This window comes from Physeter macrocephalus, chromosome 17 (genome assembly GCF_002837175.3).
Source record: "Physeter macrocephalus isolate SW-GA chromosome 17, ASM283717v5, whole genome shotgun sequence".
NCBI classification, from domain to species: domain Eukaryota; kingdom Metazoa; phylum Chordata; class Mammalia; order Artiodactyla; family Physeteridae; genus Physeter; species Physeter macrocephalus.
In genome coordinates this window covers 15,026,285-15,041,882 of record NC_041230.1, presented here as the reverse complement: position 1 = coordinate 15,041,882, position 15,598 = coordinate 15,026,285, and the positions used below count along the sequence as shown (strand labels likewise).

The window sequence follows — 15,598 nt, the reverse complement described above, 5'->3', positions numbered from 1 at the left end:
TGGAAAGGTGGAAAAATTGCTTGATTCTTTCCCTTATCAGTTGTCCTGTGCCTAGTTATCTACATTTACATCTAGAGGTTTGTTTTGTTTTTCCCTCCTTGTTATTTTTAAGTGCTATATTGAACTCATGGCTTTTAATGTATTCGTCAGTTGTAATCATTTTTCTTGATACTTAAATTTTCTCATTACTGGCTAGTAGAAGCCCTAGTACACCACCTTTTGAAAGTTGAGTGACTGTGTGAATTATTAGCTACAGGTTTCTTTGACTTAAGCGTGAAAGAGAAATACCCTTCATCCTTTGGCACAATTTCTCTTGCATTATTTGAGTCTTGAATTATGTGAGGCTCTCAAGAACACATCCCTTGCAGAATAGCTGCCCTATGTTTTCCAACTTCAGTTCCTGAGGGCAGGGATCTCCACTGTCCCACTTCTTCCCTGTTGGGCACAGCTCTCCCTGCTGAGCCACTTTATAAGCCTGTGGTCAGCATATGGTTTGCCTGTCTGTGGCCTGGCAGTCCCATGGGACGGTCAGGATGCCAAGCACTGTCACTCTAGCAGGGCAGTTTCCCTAAAAGGGGGCTGCAGGTATTTATTCAGTCATTCACTGAGTAGTTTTTGAAGACATAGTACATGCCAAGCACTGTTCTAGGTGCTGGGAATATGGCAGTAAACAAAAAGACAAAAATCCCCTTCATCATGGTGCTGACGTCCAGATGTGGCTGATGGCAAACAGATGTTAGAGGGCGGTAAACAGGCATGGGAAGCAGAGCCGGGAAGATGAGCCTGGGGTTGTGATTTTGTGTTGTCCTGGCACATGATTGACAATTATTTGTAAGTTTTGTTTTCTGATTTAAGAAGGTAAAGCAATGCATTTTCCTTATTTCACTTTCTAAAAATTCTCCTTAGTTAAGAAGTCAAAGTGATCGTAGTAAGAAAAGAAAACCAGTGAAATAGAATTCAGGTGCCCTGTGTTCTTGTTTTCCCAATAAGCAGTGTTTAGCTTGGGGTGATCCAGCCTCCTTGCATCTTTAAGGTAAAAGGTGTGAGATGATGTTGAGAGTACCTTTTAGTTCTCTCATTATTGACTAGAGATTTTTAATTTAATTTTTAAAATTTTTATTGTAGTATGGTTGATTTACAATGTTATGTTAGTTGCAGATGTACAACAAAGTGAATCTGTTATACATACATCCACTCTTTTTTAGATGCTTTTCCCATATAGGCCACTATAGAGTATTGAGTAGAGTTCTCTGTGCTATACAGTAGGTCCTTATTAGTTATCTGTTTTATGTATAGTAGTGGGTATTTTAATCCCAGTCTTCCAACTTATCTCTCCACACACACACACCCCCCCCCACTTACTCCCTGGTAACCATAAGTTTATTTTCTACATCTATAACTCTATTTCTGTTTTGTAGATAAGTACATTGGTACTCTTTTTTCAGATTCCACATAAAAGTGATATCATATGATATTTGTCTTTCTCTGTCTGATTTACTTCACTCAGTATGATAATCTTTAGGTCCATCCATGTTGCTGCAAATGGCATTATTTCATTCTTTTTTACGGCTGAGTAATATTACATTGTGTATATATACCACATCATCTTTATCCATTCCTCTGTCGGTGGACATTTAGGTTGCTTCCACGTCCTGGCTCAATATTGAGCTCAATTAAATAGTGCTGCAATGAACATTGGGGTGCATGTATCTTTTCGAATTATGGTTTTCTCCGGATATATGCCCAGGGATTGCTGGATCATGTGGTAGTTCTATTTTGAGTTTTTTAAGGAACCTCCATACTGTTCTCCATAGTGGCCATACCAGTTTACATTCCCACCAACAGTGTAGGAGGGTTGCCTTTTCTCCACACCCTCTCCAGCGTTTATTGTTTGTAGATTTTTTGATGATGGCCATTCTTAGCAGTGTGAGGTGATACTTCATTGCAGTTTTGATTTGCATTTCTCTAATAATTAGTGATGTTGAGCATCTTTTCATGTGCTTTTTAACTGTCTGTATGTCTTCTTTGGAGAGATGTCTATTTAGGTCTTCTAACCCACTTTTTATTGGGTTGGTTTTTTTTTTTTTGATATTGAGCTGCATGAGCTGTTTTGTATATTTTGGAGATTAATCCTTTGTCAGTTGCTTCATTTGCAAATATTGGGTTGGCCAAAAGGTTCATTCATTTTTTTCCTAAGATGGCTCTAATAGTGCTTAGTTGTCTTTAACTTCATTCAAAACAATTTTGTTAGATTGTATTGTGACAGCTGTCATATCAGCGTGCATTTAAAAGAAAAATCAAAATTGGTGAATTTTTGTGTAGCCATTTTAATATTGAAGATGGAAGAAAAACAACATTTTCAGCATATTATGCTTTATTATTTCAAGAAAGGTAAAAATGCAACTGAAACGCAAAAAAAAGATTTTGTGCAGTTCATGGAGAAGGTGCTGTGACTGATTGAACATGTCAAAAATGGTTTGTGAAGTTTCGTGCTGGAGATTTCTCACTGGACGATGCTCCATGGTCGGGTAGACCAGTTGAAGTTGATAGCGATCAAATCGAGACATTGATTGAGAACAGTAACGTCATACCACGTGGGAGACAGCCGACACACTCAAAATATCCAACTCAAGTGCTGAAAATAATTTGTACCAGCTTGGTTATGTTAATCGCTTTGATGTTTGGGTTCCACATCAGTTAAGCGAAAATAACACCTTCTTGACCGTATTTTCTGTATCCATTCTCTACTGAAACATATTGAAAACGTTCTGCTTTTTAAACAAATTGTGATAGGCGATGAAAAGTGGATACTGCATAATAATGTGGAATGGAAGAGATGGTGGGGCAAGCGAAATGAACCACCAAAAACCACACCAAAGGCCGGTCTTCACCCAAAGAAGGTGATGTTGTGTATATGGTAGGATTGGAAGAGAGTCCTCTATTATGAGCTCCGTCTGGAAAACCAAATGATTAATTCCAACAAGTACTGCTCCCAATTAGACCAACTGAAAGCAGCACTCGACAAAAAGCATCCAGAATTAGTCAACAGAAAACGTATAATCTTCCATCAGGATAACGCAAAGACTACATGTTTCTTTCATGACCAGGCAAAAACTGTTACAGCTTGGCTGGGAAGTTCTGATTCATCTGCCGTATGCATCAGACACGGCACCTCCAGATTTCCATTTATTTAGGTGTTTACAAAATTCTCTTAATGGAAAAATGTTCAATTCCCTGGATGACTGTAAAAGGCACCTGGAACAGTTCTTTGCTCAGAAAGATAAAAAGTTTTGGGAAGATGGAATTATGAAGTTGCCTGAAAAATCACAAAAGGTAGTGGAACAAAAGGGTGAAAACGTTGTTCAATAAAGTTCTTGGCGAAAATGAAAAATGTATCTCTTATTTTTACTTAAAAACTGAAGGAACTTCTTGGCCAACCCAATATTTTTCTCCCATTCTGAGGGTTGTCTTTTTGTTTTGTTTATGGTTTCCTTTGCTGTGCAAAAGCTTTTAAGTTTAATTAGGTCTCATTTGTTTATTTTTGTTTTTATTTTCATTACTCTAGGGGGTGCTTTGAAAAAGACTGTTGCTGTTATTTATGTCAGAGAGTGTTCTGCCTATGTTTTCCTTTGAGAGTTTTATGGTATCCGGCTTTACATTTAGGTCTTTAATCCATTTTGAGTTTATTTTTGTGAATGGTGTTACGGAGTGTTCTAATATCACTCTTTTACATGTAGCTGTCCAGTTTTCCCAGCACCACTTATTGAAAAGACTTGTCTTTTCTCCATTTTATAGTCTTGCCTTCTTTGTCAAAGATCAGGTGACCATAGGTGTGTGGGTTTGTCTCTGGACTTTCTATCCTGTTCCATTGATCTATATATTTCTGTGTTTGTGGCAGTACCAATACTGGTTTGATTACTGTGGCTTTGTAGTATAATCTGAAGTCAGGGAGCCTGATTCTTCCATCTCCATTTTTCTTTCTCAAAATTGCTTTGGCTGTTCATGGTCTTTTGTGTTTCCATACAAATTGTAAATTTTTTTGTTCTAATTCTGAAAAATGTCATTGGTAATTTGATAGGGATTGCATTGAATCTGTAGATTGCTTTGGGCAGCATAGTCATTTTCACAATATTGATTCTTCCAGTCCAAGAACGTGGTGTATCTCTCCATCTGTTTGTGTCATTTTTTTTTTCTTTCATTAGTATCTTACAGTTTTCTGAGTATGACTAGAGATTTTAACACCGAAGTTTTCTTTTTATTTTGTAGGTTTGTGTGGTTTATTGTCAGGAACTGAAGTGCTGGTGCAGGGCTGTAATTAAGTCAATAGTGTCTTCAGCAGACCATTACCTCACAGAGTGTTTCCTTGTGGATTTTGCCAAGTACATTCCAGTGAAATCCAAAAAGTATGTATATATGTATTTATTTTGCCTTATGCTCTTTAGGGGACGAATGTCAGTTTTCAAGGAGAATGTCAATTTTCAAAGTAAGGGGCGAGAGCTTCAAGAAGGGAAGACTTGCAGGTTCCAGTTTTACAAGCAGTGAATGTAAGAGCAGGTGCTCAGGATGAGGACTCAGCAGGCGGCTCCGGCCCTCCTTCTGTGCTCCTTCCTAGAAAGTGCAGGTGCTTTCCGTCAGCCGCTCTCCTGGCCTGGTGTGGCATGTCCCCTGCATTTGCTCAGCTGATGGAATGGGTCTTTCGGGAGGCCTGGCTACCGGGAGGCAGAGAGAAACTCTTCTTGTCACCACAGAAGGGATGGTTTGCTGGCACAGCCTCAGATTGCAGAGAGCAGAGCGTGTGTCCCTCGTCCTGCTTAACAGAGTGAGGATGTGACTGTCACAGAAGACAGGAGGCCGTTGAGAGTGACCCTCAATGACTCCAGGACCACACACCACGGTTCCCTAGAAAACACTTGTCAGCAAGTCGGTCTTGGTGTTTGTGGTAATTTTTTCATGGGTTCCTATCCCAGAGTCAGAGGATATCAGTTTAATAAATAATAAATAATAAACATGAGGACCCTTCTTCCGAAAGGGAAAGAGCGGTCCCAACTGCAGGGGAGGTGGGTGCCCTGATGGGGAGTCTGTGTCAGGGGGCTGCTCCCACAGTGGGACTGGCAGGTCTTCATGGACCAGGAGGTGCCTTTCCAGCTTGTGGTTCTGCACCCTTATAACCATAGTGGTTATTAAAAATAACATGGTATTTAACGGTTTGGAGAGATTTCCTCTTAGTATTTGGAGTTTTAAGTTTAGTTTGTTTTGGGCAAGAGAATCGTATGATTAGAGCAGGGAGGCCTGGAGGGGCGGTTAGTGCAGCCACCTTTTCTAAACTGTCCGAGAACGAGGTGGCCAGGCTGCCCACACACGGCCCCTGAGAACCTGTTGATGTCGAAACCATATGTTCAAGTGCTCTGTCATTTGCCTGAAGGAGAATGGAAATAAAAATGCTGAACAGCTTATGAAACCTCAGTCCATCGGCTCTTTTGTGCAAAGCTGACAAATACTAATTCTTAAAACATCTGCTTATTTACAGAAGCTTCAAGGTCATTCTGGTCGTGCATTGAAATTGCTATTTTAAAATCTTAAATAGAATTTGCTTCCAGGTTTGTTCGTTATTACCCAGTGTTTCTCAATCTAAGGAGACAGTGTTTTTCTAATGCCTCCCTGCCCCCATGCCATGAAATTTTAAGGCCCAAGATTACTGAGTATCTTTTATGTACTATATGTATATCTGTGCTTTATACATTAAAAAGTAAGATTTTTCTCAGCCCCCAAGAACCAGTTTTCACCTTGCTCGGCAAATGTCTCCAAGCACTTGCTGCTGTTGGTGGCTATAATAGAAACAGAAATAATCAGGTTTTGTGTGTTTTGTTTCATGTTAAGTATTTTAATTATGTAGGTGTACTTTAAAGAAATATGTTATATATAGTTTTTTTAATCATGGAACTCTTTCTGTTTCACTGTTAAGCATCCGAGTTGCAGTAGAAACTTTTATGCAGCTTCCCTACAGAGCAAAAAAATTCAGACTGTACTGCACAAAACCTGTCACATTGCACATTGACTTCTGTGAAGACAGCACTGAGATTGTGTAAGTACAGCTTCTAACATATGCTGAATCATTAGTAAAAGTCTTAAATTGAGTGTATGATGTTTATGTGAAATCAGATCCTCTTGAGAAGTGCTAAGCGATTTCAAAGGTCTCTTTGTCCTTCAGGAGGTGTCTTCTGAGTCACTGTGTCAAACCTGGCCATGTAGCCCCATCTCCAGAGGCTGTGGTGTGAGGGGGTTAGAGTATGGTCTGAGCTCTGTGCTATTTGGCTTCTTAACTTACAAAAGGGATAAATTAAGTGTAAAGAGAAACATTGATACGTCGGATCATGGAGCATTAAAAAAAGTCCATGACATCCTTCTCCAGCCCCATATCCTCCCTCCCTCCCTCCCTCCTGGGAGGCCTCTGTGACCTGTTCAGGCTCTGAACTTGCAGACCTTTTTCAGTGCTTTTATACATATTCACATGCGTGGAGCTTTTAATGAAAATTAGAACACACTGTCTTATTGGCAAATTTAACTTAAGAATGTATTGAGTTGGCCAAAAAGTGCCTTTGGTTTTTAAGTAAAAATAAAGGACACATTCATAAGAGCTTTATTGAACAACATATTTACCCTTTTGTTCCACTACCTTCTGCCATTTTTCAGGCAACTTCATAATTCCATCTTTCCAAAACTTTTATCTTTTTGAGCAAAGAACTGTTCCAGGTGCCTTTCACAGTCATCCAGGGAATTGAAATTTTTTCCATTAAGAGAATTTTGTAAAGACCTAAATAAATGGAAATCCGAAGGTGCAGTGTCTGGTGTATACGGCGGATGAATCAGAACTTCCCAGCCAAGCTGTAACAGTTTTTGCCTGGTCATGAAAGAAACATGCAGTCTTTGTGTTATCCTGATGGAAGATTATGCATTTGGGACTTCCCTGCTGGCACAGTGGTTAAGAATCCGCCTGCCGGTGTAGCAGACACAGGTTCGATCCCTGGTCCAGGAAGATCCCACATGCTGCTGAGGAACTAAGCCCATGTGCCACAGCTACTTGAGCCCACATGCCACAACTACTGAAGCCGGCACACCTAGAGCCCCGTGGTCCGCAACAAGAGAAGCCACTGCAATGAGAAGCCCGCACACCGCAACGAAGAGAAGCCCCCGCTCGCCAGAACTAGAGAAAGCCCGCGCGCAGCAACGAAGACCCAGTGCAGCCAAAAATAAAGATAAATAAAATTTTTTAAAAAAAAGTAGAGAATTGTATGCAGAAATATGGTCAAGAAGGTGTTTTTTGCTTAACTTATGTGGAACCCAAACATCAAAGCGATTAACATAACCAAGCTGGTGCAAATGATTTTCAGCGCTTGATTTGGATATTTTGAGTGTGTCGGCTGTCTCCCACATGGTATAACATTGATTGTTCTCAATCACTGTCTCGATTTGATTGCTATCAACTTCACCTGGTCTGCCCGACCATGGAGCATTGTCCAGTGAGAAATCTCCAGCACAAAACTTCGCAAACCACTTTTGACACATTCGATCAGTCACAGCACCTTCTCCATGCACTGCACAAATCTTTTTTTGCTTTTCAGTTGCATTTTTACCTTTCTTGAAATAATAAAGCATAATATGCCGAAAATGTTGCTTTTTTCTTCCATCTTCAATATTAAAATGGCTACACAAAAATTCACCAAGGGCTTCCCTGGTGGCGTAGTGGTTGAGAGTCCGCCTGCCGATGCAGGGGACACGGGTTCGTGCCCCGGTCCGGGAAGATCCCACATGCCGCGGAGCGGCTGGGCCCGTGAGCCATGCCCGCTGAGCCTGCGCATCCGGAGCCTGTGCTCCGCAACGGGAGAGGCCACAACAGTGAGAGGCCCGCGTACCGCAAAAAAAAAAAAAAAAAAAAAAAAAAAAAAAAAAAATCACCAAAAAATTTTGATTTTTTTTTTTTTAATGCACGCTGATATGACAGCTGTCAAAATACAATCTAACAAAATTGTTTCGAATGAAGTTAAACACAATTAAGTGCTACTAGAGCCATCTTATGGAAAAAAAAAACAAACCTTTTGGCCAACCCAGTATTTTGAAGTTCTTTGCCAGTACATGTATTCCCTTCTACTTTCAGTCGTTTTCCTGGGTGAATACAATTGGCATACTTGCTGTCTTTAACCACTCCTCTCTTGATAGCCAGCTAGATAGTTACCAAACCATTTTGTTCTGTACATTCTCATAAGAATATAGGTAAATCAAAATGAGATATGTAGGTGTAGAAATGTATACATGCGTGCATGCTCATGTGTACACATGTGTATCACACACACACACACACACACACACACACACACACACACACACACACACACACACCCCTGTCAAGTAATTTGACCACATTGCCAGTGTTTGTACAGGATGGGTCCCTGCACTGGGCAGTGTTGTGTAGGGGTTATGACTGTGATCTTTGCTGTCTTGAATGAGCACTACCTGAGGTCCTGGGGGTAGCCCTATCCTCCCCCTCCAACACTGTGGCTTTGTGGGAGAAGAAGCTACGGGAAGCAGCACAATTTTGATTCAACTTGCATGTCCCGGTGATGTTGCATTCTAAGTTCTCTCTGAACTTGGAAGCTGCGTCTCTTATGGATGCTTCTGTGGGATCTGTGGAGACGCTCCCATCTCCACTGCCCCAGCCCTCATCCCCTGTAGCTCCCTTGGGATGATGAATGCATCACTCTTGCGGCTGCCTCGGAATCCCCACTAATAAGCCAGCTGGTCTCTGCTGAGGCCGCTGCTCCGCCAGGCTGCCCGGCAGTGCCTGCCCGCTTCCTGTCCCTCTTGCAGAGCAGCCAGCTTTCCGTGCGCAGCTTTCCCTCGGAGGCAGACCCCCGTCTTTTTCACACCCCCCTGCATTACCCCCTTCCCAGCGCCACCACAGTGCTCCCCAGGGGCCTTCCCAGCTTTGGACGCACCCAACCCTAGGAGACCCTCAGTGTAGGCGAAGAAGGGCTTCAGGTAAGTGAGCTTACTGGGTTCTGATCACCTTCTTTGATATTGCTGGTTTTGTGTTTGCACCTCATCTAGAATGTCTATCTTAACATGTGTGTTACAGTTTTTGTTAAATTTCCCTTCAAAAGGACTAGCAGTCTATACTCCCATCATTGGGGTATAGAAAGTACTGCTTTCCCCACACTACGCAGAATTTTATCAGGCTTTTTAACTTTTGCTTGTTTGCTGGACAACAGTGGTATTTTGTTTTAAGTTGTATTTTTCTGACTTGTAAAGTTGGGTACCTCTTCACGAAGTTTGTGTGTGTGTGTGTGTGTGTGTGTGTGTGTGTGCGCGCCTGTGTTGAGAGAGAGACACACATACACAGACACACAGACTAATTGATTAACCTGTGATACACTTGTTGATTTACTTGTTCATAGACTAGATTGATTTTTCTCTTGGGCCTTTTCCTTATTAGGAATCTACTACATTTTGTTAAAAAACAAAAAGCTTATTAGGTAATTTTTTGTATAGCAAGGTTTTAAAACCACTGTATTCGTTTGTTTGTTTGTTTATACCTCCCTTCGGAAACCCTTTGTGATTCTCTTGAAGTAATGTGCTTAGTATCTTAGTAAAAATAAAAATAACAGGGCTAAGTGCTTTATGTACATTACCTCATTTGATCTTTGAAACAACGCTTGGAGGATGGTGATGGCATCTCTGATAAATAAAACCAGTGGAGAAACATAAAACATATCACTCTAACCTTACTTTATTTTATTTTTGTTCCATGCTTCCAAATATTGGTTTTTCATGATCTTCCGCTGCCTATAGCTTCTCCTGCGATTTTCTTCCCAAAGCATAGTATGACTCTGACTCCAGTTTGGGAGTGTGTGTTTTAACACACCGCCAAGCAATTAATGTAGCCTAACCTGACGTAGCATCAGATCCCACGGGTTAAGGGCTCCACCCTACAAGACCTTCCCCAGCCCCCTCTGCCCCAGCTCCAGATGCCGATTTTGAGTCTGGGTTGTCACCTGTGCTTCTGACTGGGATGGCTATAAATGAGAGGTTCCCTTCTTGGGTTTGCTTAATTTGCTCACAGAACTCAGAGAAACATTTTACTTACTAGATTACCAGTTTATTATAAAAGCTATAACTCAGGAGCAGCCAGCTGGAAGAGATGCACAGGGCAAGGTGTGGGGAGAGGCGCCTCCTTCCCTCTCCAGGCACACCTGTGCCCCACATCTCCACGTGTTCACCAGCCCAGAAGCTGCCAACCTAGGCCATTTGTGGTGTTTATGGAGGCTTCATTGCCACGATTGAGTAAATCTTTGGCCGTTGGCAGGTGATTCAACCTCCAGCCCCTCTCTTCTCCCCGGAGGTCAGGGGGGCGGGACTGAAACTTCCAACCCTCTGATCACGAGGTTGGTTCCCCTGGCAACCGGCCCCCATTCTTAAGTTACCTTGGTGCTTTCCACTCGTCACCTTGTCACTCTCATCACTGAGCTCTGTGCCAGAAACAGGGACAATGACAAAATATATATTTCTTATCATAAATCACAGTATCACACATAGGAAAGGACAAGATGATAGGGAGAAATGGGACACAGTGAAAGGGGTACCACGAGACAGTAGTGGCTGCATTTCCCACAGCCGCTTTTAGAATGTTGGTCTAACCAACCCGTGTGGAGCCCTCGCTCTGTGCCAGCCTGTGCCGGGCGGTCCTCACTCAGGGTCCCTGTCCCGGGAAGCTAGCGTCCTGGCTGGGAGGCAGGTGTCGCAGGTGATGGGACGACGGTGTTGGGACAGATGGTGCCGTGGAGGTGGGCACAGTAGCTCAGGAAGCCCCAGAAAGGGACCCATTCTCAGCGAGTCTCTGCACTGGCACAGGTGGGCATGGAAGAGAAGTCTGCTGCAGGGTTTAGCTGGGATCATCACCCCCAGGCCAGAGCCAGACCCCCCGTTCCCTGCATCGTATGTTCAACGTGTAATATCAGAAACATCCAGTGTATAATTTACTAAAGGATGTTAGCGTACTGGCCTCAGCTTTTTATTTAATGAAGTTGCCTCTGTTCTCTGTTCCAGACCTGCCAAGAAGTGGGACAGTGCAGCTGTTCGGTACTTTCAGAATACCGTAAAAGGTGAGGCAAGTGCATGATCACTGCAGCCTGCTCTGAACTGACGCCTTCTGTTGATGAGGGGGTTTGAGATGTGCGTGCTTAGCTCTTTGACCCCCTTTGTGGGGTTCATAAGTGACCTGGAGCTTCTTCCACCCCAAGTGTCACAATGACTCTGCACCTCTGGAATTTTTGGGGTGGATGTGGGCATCAGTAACTGACAGGTGAAATCAGGAAGGAGCTATGTGTTTGAGGACCCTTACACAATAATAATGCCTGTCTCTTAGTTTGCATAGAAGCTGCAGCACTGCAAAATAAATTTACGTGCATTTCATTGAACCAACATTTGATGAAAAGCCTTACGTTTTTTTAGCGAGCAAGGGGTAGTAAATGGATACTTAACTGTGTGATCACCGTCATTGCTGATGAAGATGTGTAGAATGCCTCAGCGCCTATTTAGTGTGCTCTTTTTGTTTAATATCCTTGGCTGTAAAATAGACTCTCATTTGTGACATCTGTCCTAACCCCTGGCAGCCTGAGCCAGATAACTGTGCCGAACTCCAGGGCTGTTCTGAGGAGTAGGGAGTTTTCATTGCCTGGGGTGCTGGCCCCTCTCCTCCCCTGCCCCACGGTCCGGGTAAAGGAGCAGCCAGAGGCGTTGCACCTGGGAGAAATGGGAGGGGCGCCTCTGGTTTTGTAGCTTGGGCCCTTGTGAGCCCACAGGGGGCCCGGGAGACACAGGTTTGGAGGAGGCGGAGTGCTTGGGTTGAATACCGTCCTGCTACGTCTGCATAGCCTCCTCACCTGTAAAATGGTTGACAGTGCTGACCCCAAAGTGTTGTGGTAAGAGTGAAATGAAATACGTTTGTAAAGGACGGAGCAGTGCCTTTTGGTGCCCATACATGGAGCTGCTCTTTGGGGCATTTGGAGGGGTGGAATGGACTCAGATGAAAGACTGTGACTGGGCACGTGGGTTTGGGAGTCACTGGAAAAGAAGAGAGGGCCCAGAACTGTGCTCGAGGTGCTGTCACAGGGTGGCAGGAGGAGGTTGGCGGGCTGAGGGGGACAGAGGACACATGGCTGACTTCGTGCCGGGAGAGCCTGCACCTTACCTTGCCCATTGCCAGACCCCTTCTGCGGGAGGAAGCTGTTGAATATTGTGGCACTGGGTAATTGTGAGTGGTTAGCAGAGATTAATAGGTGAAAAATAGTCATAGTTGTTTAAAGCATACTTTTTTTTTTTTTTTGGCCTTGCGCTGTGGCATGCGGGATCTTAGTTCCCTGACCAGGAATCGAACCCGCACCCCCCGCAGTGGCAGCATGGAGTCCTAACCGCTGGGCCACCAGGGAAGTCCCTCAAGCATACTTTTAATATCAGCTACTTTATGTTTTGATTTATGCTATTTAGCAGCTACCCAGGTGGAAGCCAAATTGTGTGCTGTGGAAGAAGATACTTTTGAGGTTTACCTTTATGTAACTACAAAAAGTGAAAAGGTAAGTGAAAGAATTGTATTCTTAAAATGTTATTAGAAATGCTTATTTTAATAAAACAGTACACACCTAGAAAAACAATGTCATTCACACAGCAGATAAATTTTCTTAATCTTTAGAGGTCTGGCTTAGATCAGAAGTTAGCCAGGACTGTTTTTCTTCTTTTAATTACTTTTAAAAATTACTTTAATATTTTATTTAGACAGCATTTTATTTAGTAATGGACAAGAAATTATTCCTTTAGCGATGAGTGTGAAATGTTATTTTCTTGTAAGAGGACGTAATTTTCTTGAATACACACATTTGGTGTGGTTTTAGTTCCCTGTTTTTTCCCTTCCGTAATTTTCTCATTGTATAGACATTTGCTCACTGTAAAGAATTCAGATACCATAAGTAGAAAAGAAGTGGGCCTCACCCGTGAGCCCCCTCTTTCCTCCACCCAGTTATTAGCTGTTCGCCTTTGGCTGGCCGCCCTTTATGAAGGGTGGTATGAGGACGCAGCAGCCTGTACCTTATGTGGAGGTGGATAGAGCTGCAGATCTAGGGCTGCTCGGGGTCCACAGAGGGCATCTGAAACCTGGATTTATTTTAAAACTTTGTTTTGGAACAATTTTACACTTACAGACGAGATGCCAAAATAGTGCAGAGATTTTTGTATGTGCTTGACGTGGGTTCTCCTAATGTTAACCGTACAAACAAGTAGTACAATGATTAAAACCAGAAAATTTACACTGATAAAATATAATTTAAAAAAATCTACAGACCTTATTTGAACTTTGCCGGTTTTTCCACTAATTTCCTCTCTCTGGTTTCAGATCTGATCTCAGATCCCACATTGCATCTGACTGTCAAATCTCCTTAGTCTCCTCCAGTCTGTGACAGTTGTCTTTCCTCTTTTAAGACCTTGACACTTCTGAAGAGTACTGGCCAGTTATTTTGTAGAATGTTACTCAATTTGGCTTTATTTGATGTTTTCTCATGATTAGCTTGAAGTGTTGCATGCTTTTAGCAAGAATGCTACAGAAGTGATGCCCTTCTCAGTACATCAGAGCGGGGGTTATGATGTTGATGTTTTATTATTTGTCATCTTAGTCGTGATCACGTGGTTAGGGTGGTGTCTGCTAGGTTTTTCCTCAACAGAGTTACTGTTTATTCCTTTTTGAAATTATTAAGTATCTTATGGGGAGATACTTTGAGGCCATGCAGATAGCCATCAATGACTCTTGTCTGCAAAACTTATTTCTGTGGTGTTTGCCCATTTCCATCATGCCTTCTGCATTTTTTATTGGAATCTATGAGGAAGAACTGACCCTTTTTCCCATTTATTAATTGATTCAATAATTTATCTTAGTATAGCCTCTTTGGATATTTATTTTACTTTGAGGATATAATCCACCATTATCATTATTTTCCTGCTCAAGTTGTTGCAGACTTAGTTGTTAGGAGCTTCTTCAAAGTGGCTGATGTGTCCTTTCTGTGTGCCCCATCATAGTTGAAAACTCCTAACGTTCTGGTACCACAGGATGCTCCAGGCTAATTTTGTCCTTTTCCAGTCCCAGCCCTGGAATCAGCCACTTCTCCAAGAAGTGGTTCCTTTTATTGAAGAATGGTCTTCAGATATTATGATCAGGGCACTAGGTGTGCTCATTATTACTACTGGGGTGTCATTGATTGCAGGCCCTCTCAGCAGACAGATAGGAAAGACATGTATGTACGTTAACCCACTTACACAAACATTTACACCTATTCCTAGATCTGTCCATCTGTATATATTTTAAGAGCTCTGGTACCTCTAATTTCAATCCAGCGCTGCAGGGTTAATTCTAGCCCTCCCCTCTCCTCATTCTTAGCACCTGTCTCTGACAGTAAGAAACCTGCGTTAGCTACAATATAGTTACTTGATTAATCCTAGTATTCACATAGAGTAATTTCAGACTTGCTAACCCACATTTCTGTGAAAAAGAAATTTGTCTTTAGCCTTTGAGCATGCAGCCCTGGATGCAGAATTACTTAGGTTAGTTCTTTTCTTCCCTACCTTCTTCAGTGTCATTGTGTTATTCATTTGTAATAAGGTTCATTTGTTACTCTTTGTATTGTGTTTGGAGTTCCCCCACATTCTTGTTGATTTTGCCTGTGACTTTTCATTGCTTATTTTACAACTTGGTAAAAATGCCAGAATGTTGGCTATAGGACCCATCTTGTGAAACATCTTTTAAACAAGTTCTCCACTGACCTGCTTCTTTCTTCTTGCGTTTCTTTCTCTGTGTGTATGGCTGTGTTCAGATGACAACTTGCTTTTACCTCAGGGTGTTAAAAGAGCAGAGGCATTGCTCAGTGGAGAGAACTTACAGTGGATGCGTGATGTCATAACGGCCAGAAAAGAAAAAATGGGGGCAACAGTCCTTTTCTAGCTCCCTAAGGAAGCACAAGGATGTGTCCCAGCGTGTTCTCTTTTTTTTTTTTGGCTTGTTTTCTTTCACACAAAATTATTTTGAGATACAGCCATATTGATCCTTTTATTGTCAATATCCTTCCATTGTCTGGATATACTGCAGTGTGTTTATCCATTCACTTGTTGATGGACATTTAAGTTGTGACCCCTTTGGGGCAACTACAAATGAAACTTCTATGAAGATTCATGTACAAGTCTTCCTATGGACCTGTGCTTTCATTTTTCTTGGATAGATACCTAGGAGTCCCACTTTTGGGTAGTGTTATAGTATAGGTATTAAGAGCCTACCAAATTGTTTTCCAAAGTGGTTGACCATTGTACAATCCCATCAGCAATGAGAGTTACACTTCCTTCACATCCTCTTCATTACTTTTATGGTCATTCTCATTGGTGTATAATGCTCTCTCACTGTAGTTGTTTTTTGTTTTTTGTTTTTTTGGTTTTTTTTTTTGCAGTACACGGGCCTCTCACTGTTGTGGCCTCTCCCGTTGCGGAGCACAGGCTCCGGACGCGCAGGCTCAGTGGC

General features: G+C 42.3%; 1 protein-coding gene across 2 annotated transcripts in view; it reads left to right on the top strand.

Moving 5' to 3' along the window:
- Positions 1 to 15,598, top strand: part of TDRD12 (tudor domain containing 12) — an 80,569-nt gene that overhangs the window by 10,412 nt on the left and 54,559 nt on the right. The window contains exons 3-6 of one of the 2 annotated variants that reach the window (XM_028477880.2): positions 4,267 to 4,403; positions 5,963 to 6,082; positions 11,098 to 11,153; positions 12,538 to 12,623. In XM_028477880.2, the coding sequence (XP_028333681.1) occupies positions 4,267 to 4,403; positions 5,963 to 6,082; positions 11,098 to 11,153; positions 12,538 to 12,623 (399 nt within the window). The remainder of the gene's footprint in view (positions 1 to 4,266; positions 4,404 to 5,962; positions 6,083 to 11,097; positions 11,154 to 12,537; positions 12,624 to 15,598) is intronic. The other variant, XM_028477883.2, reaches the window with a different exon arrangement.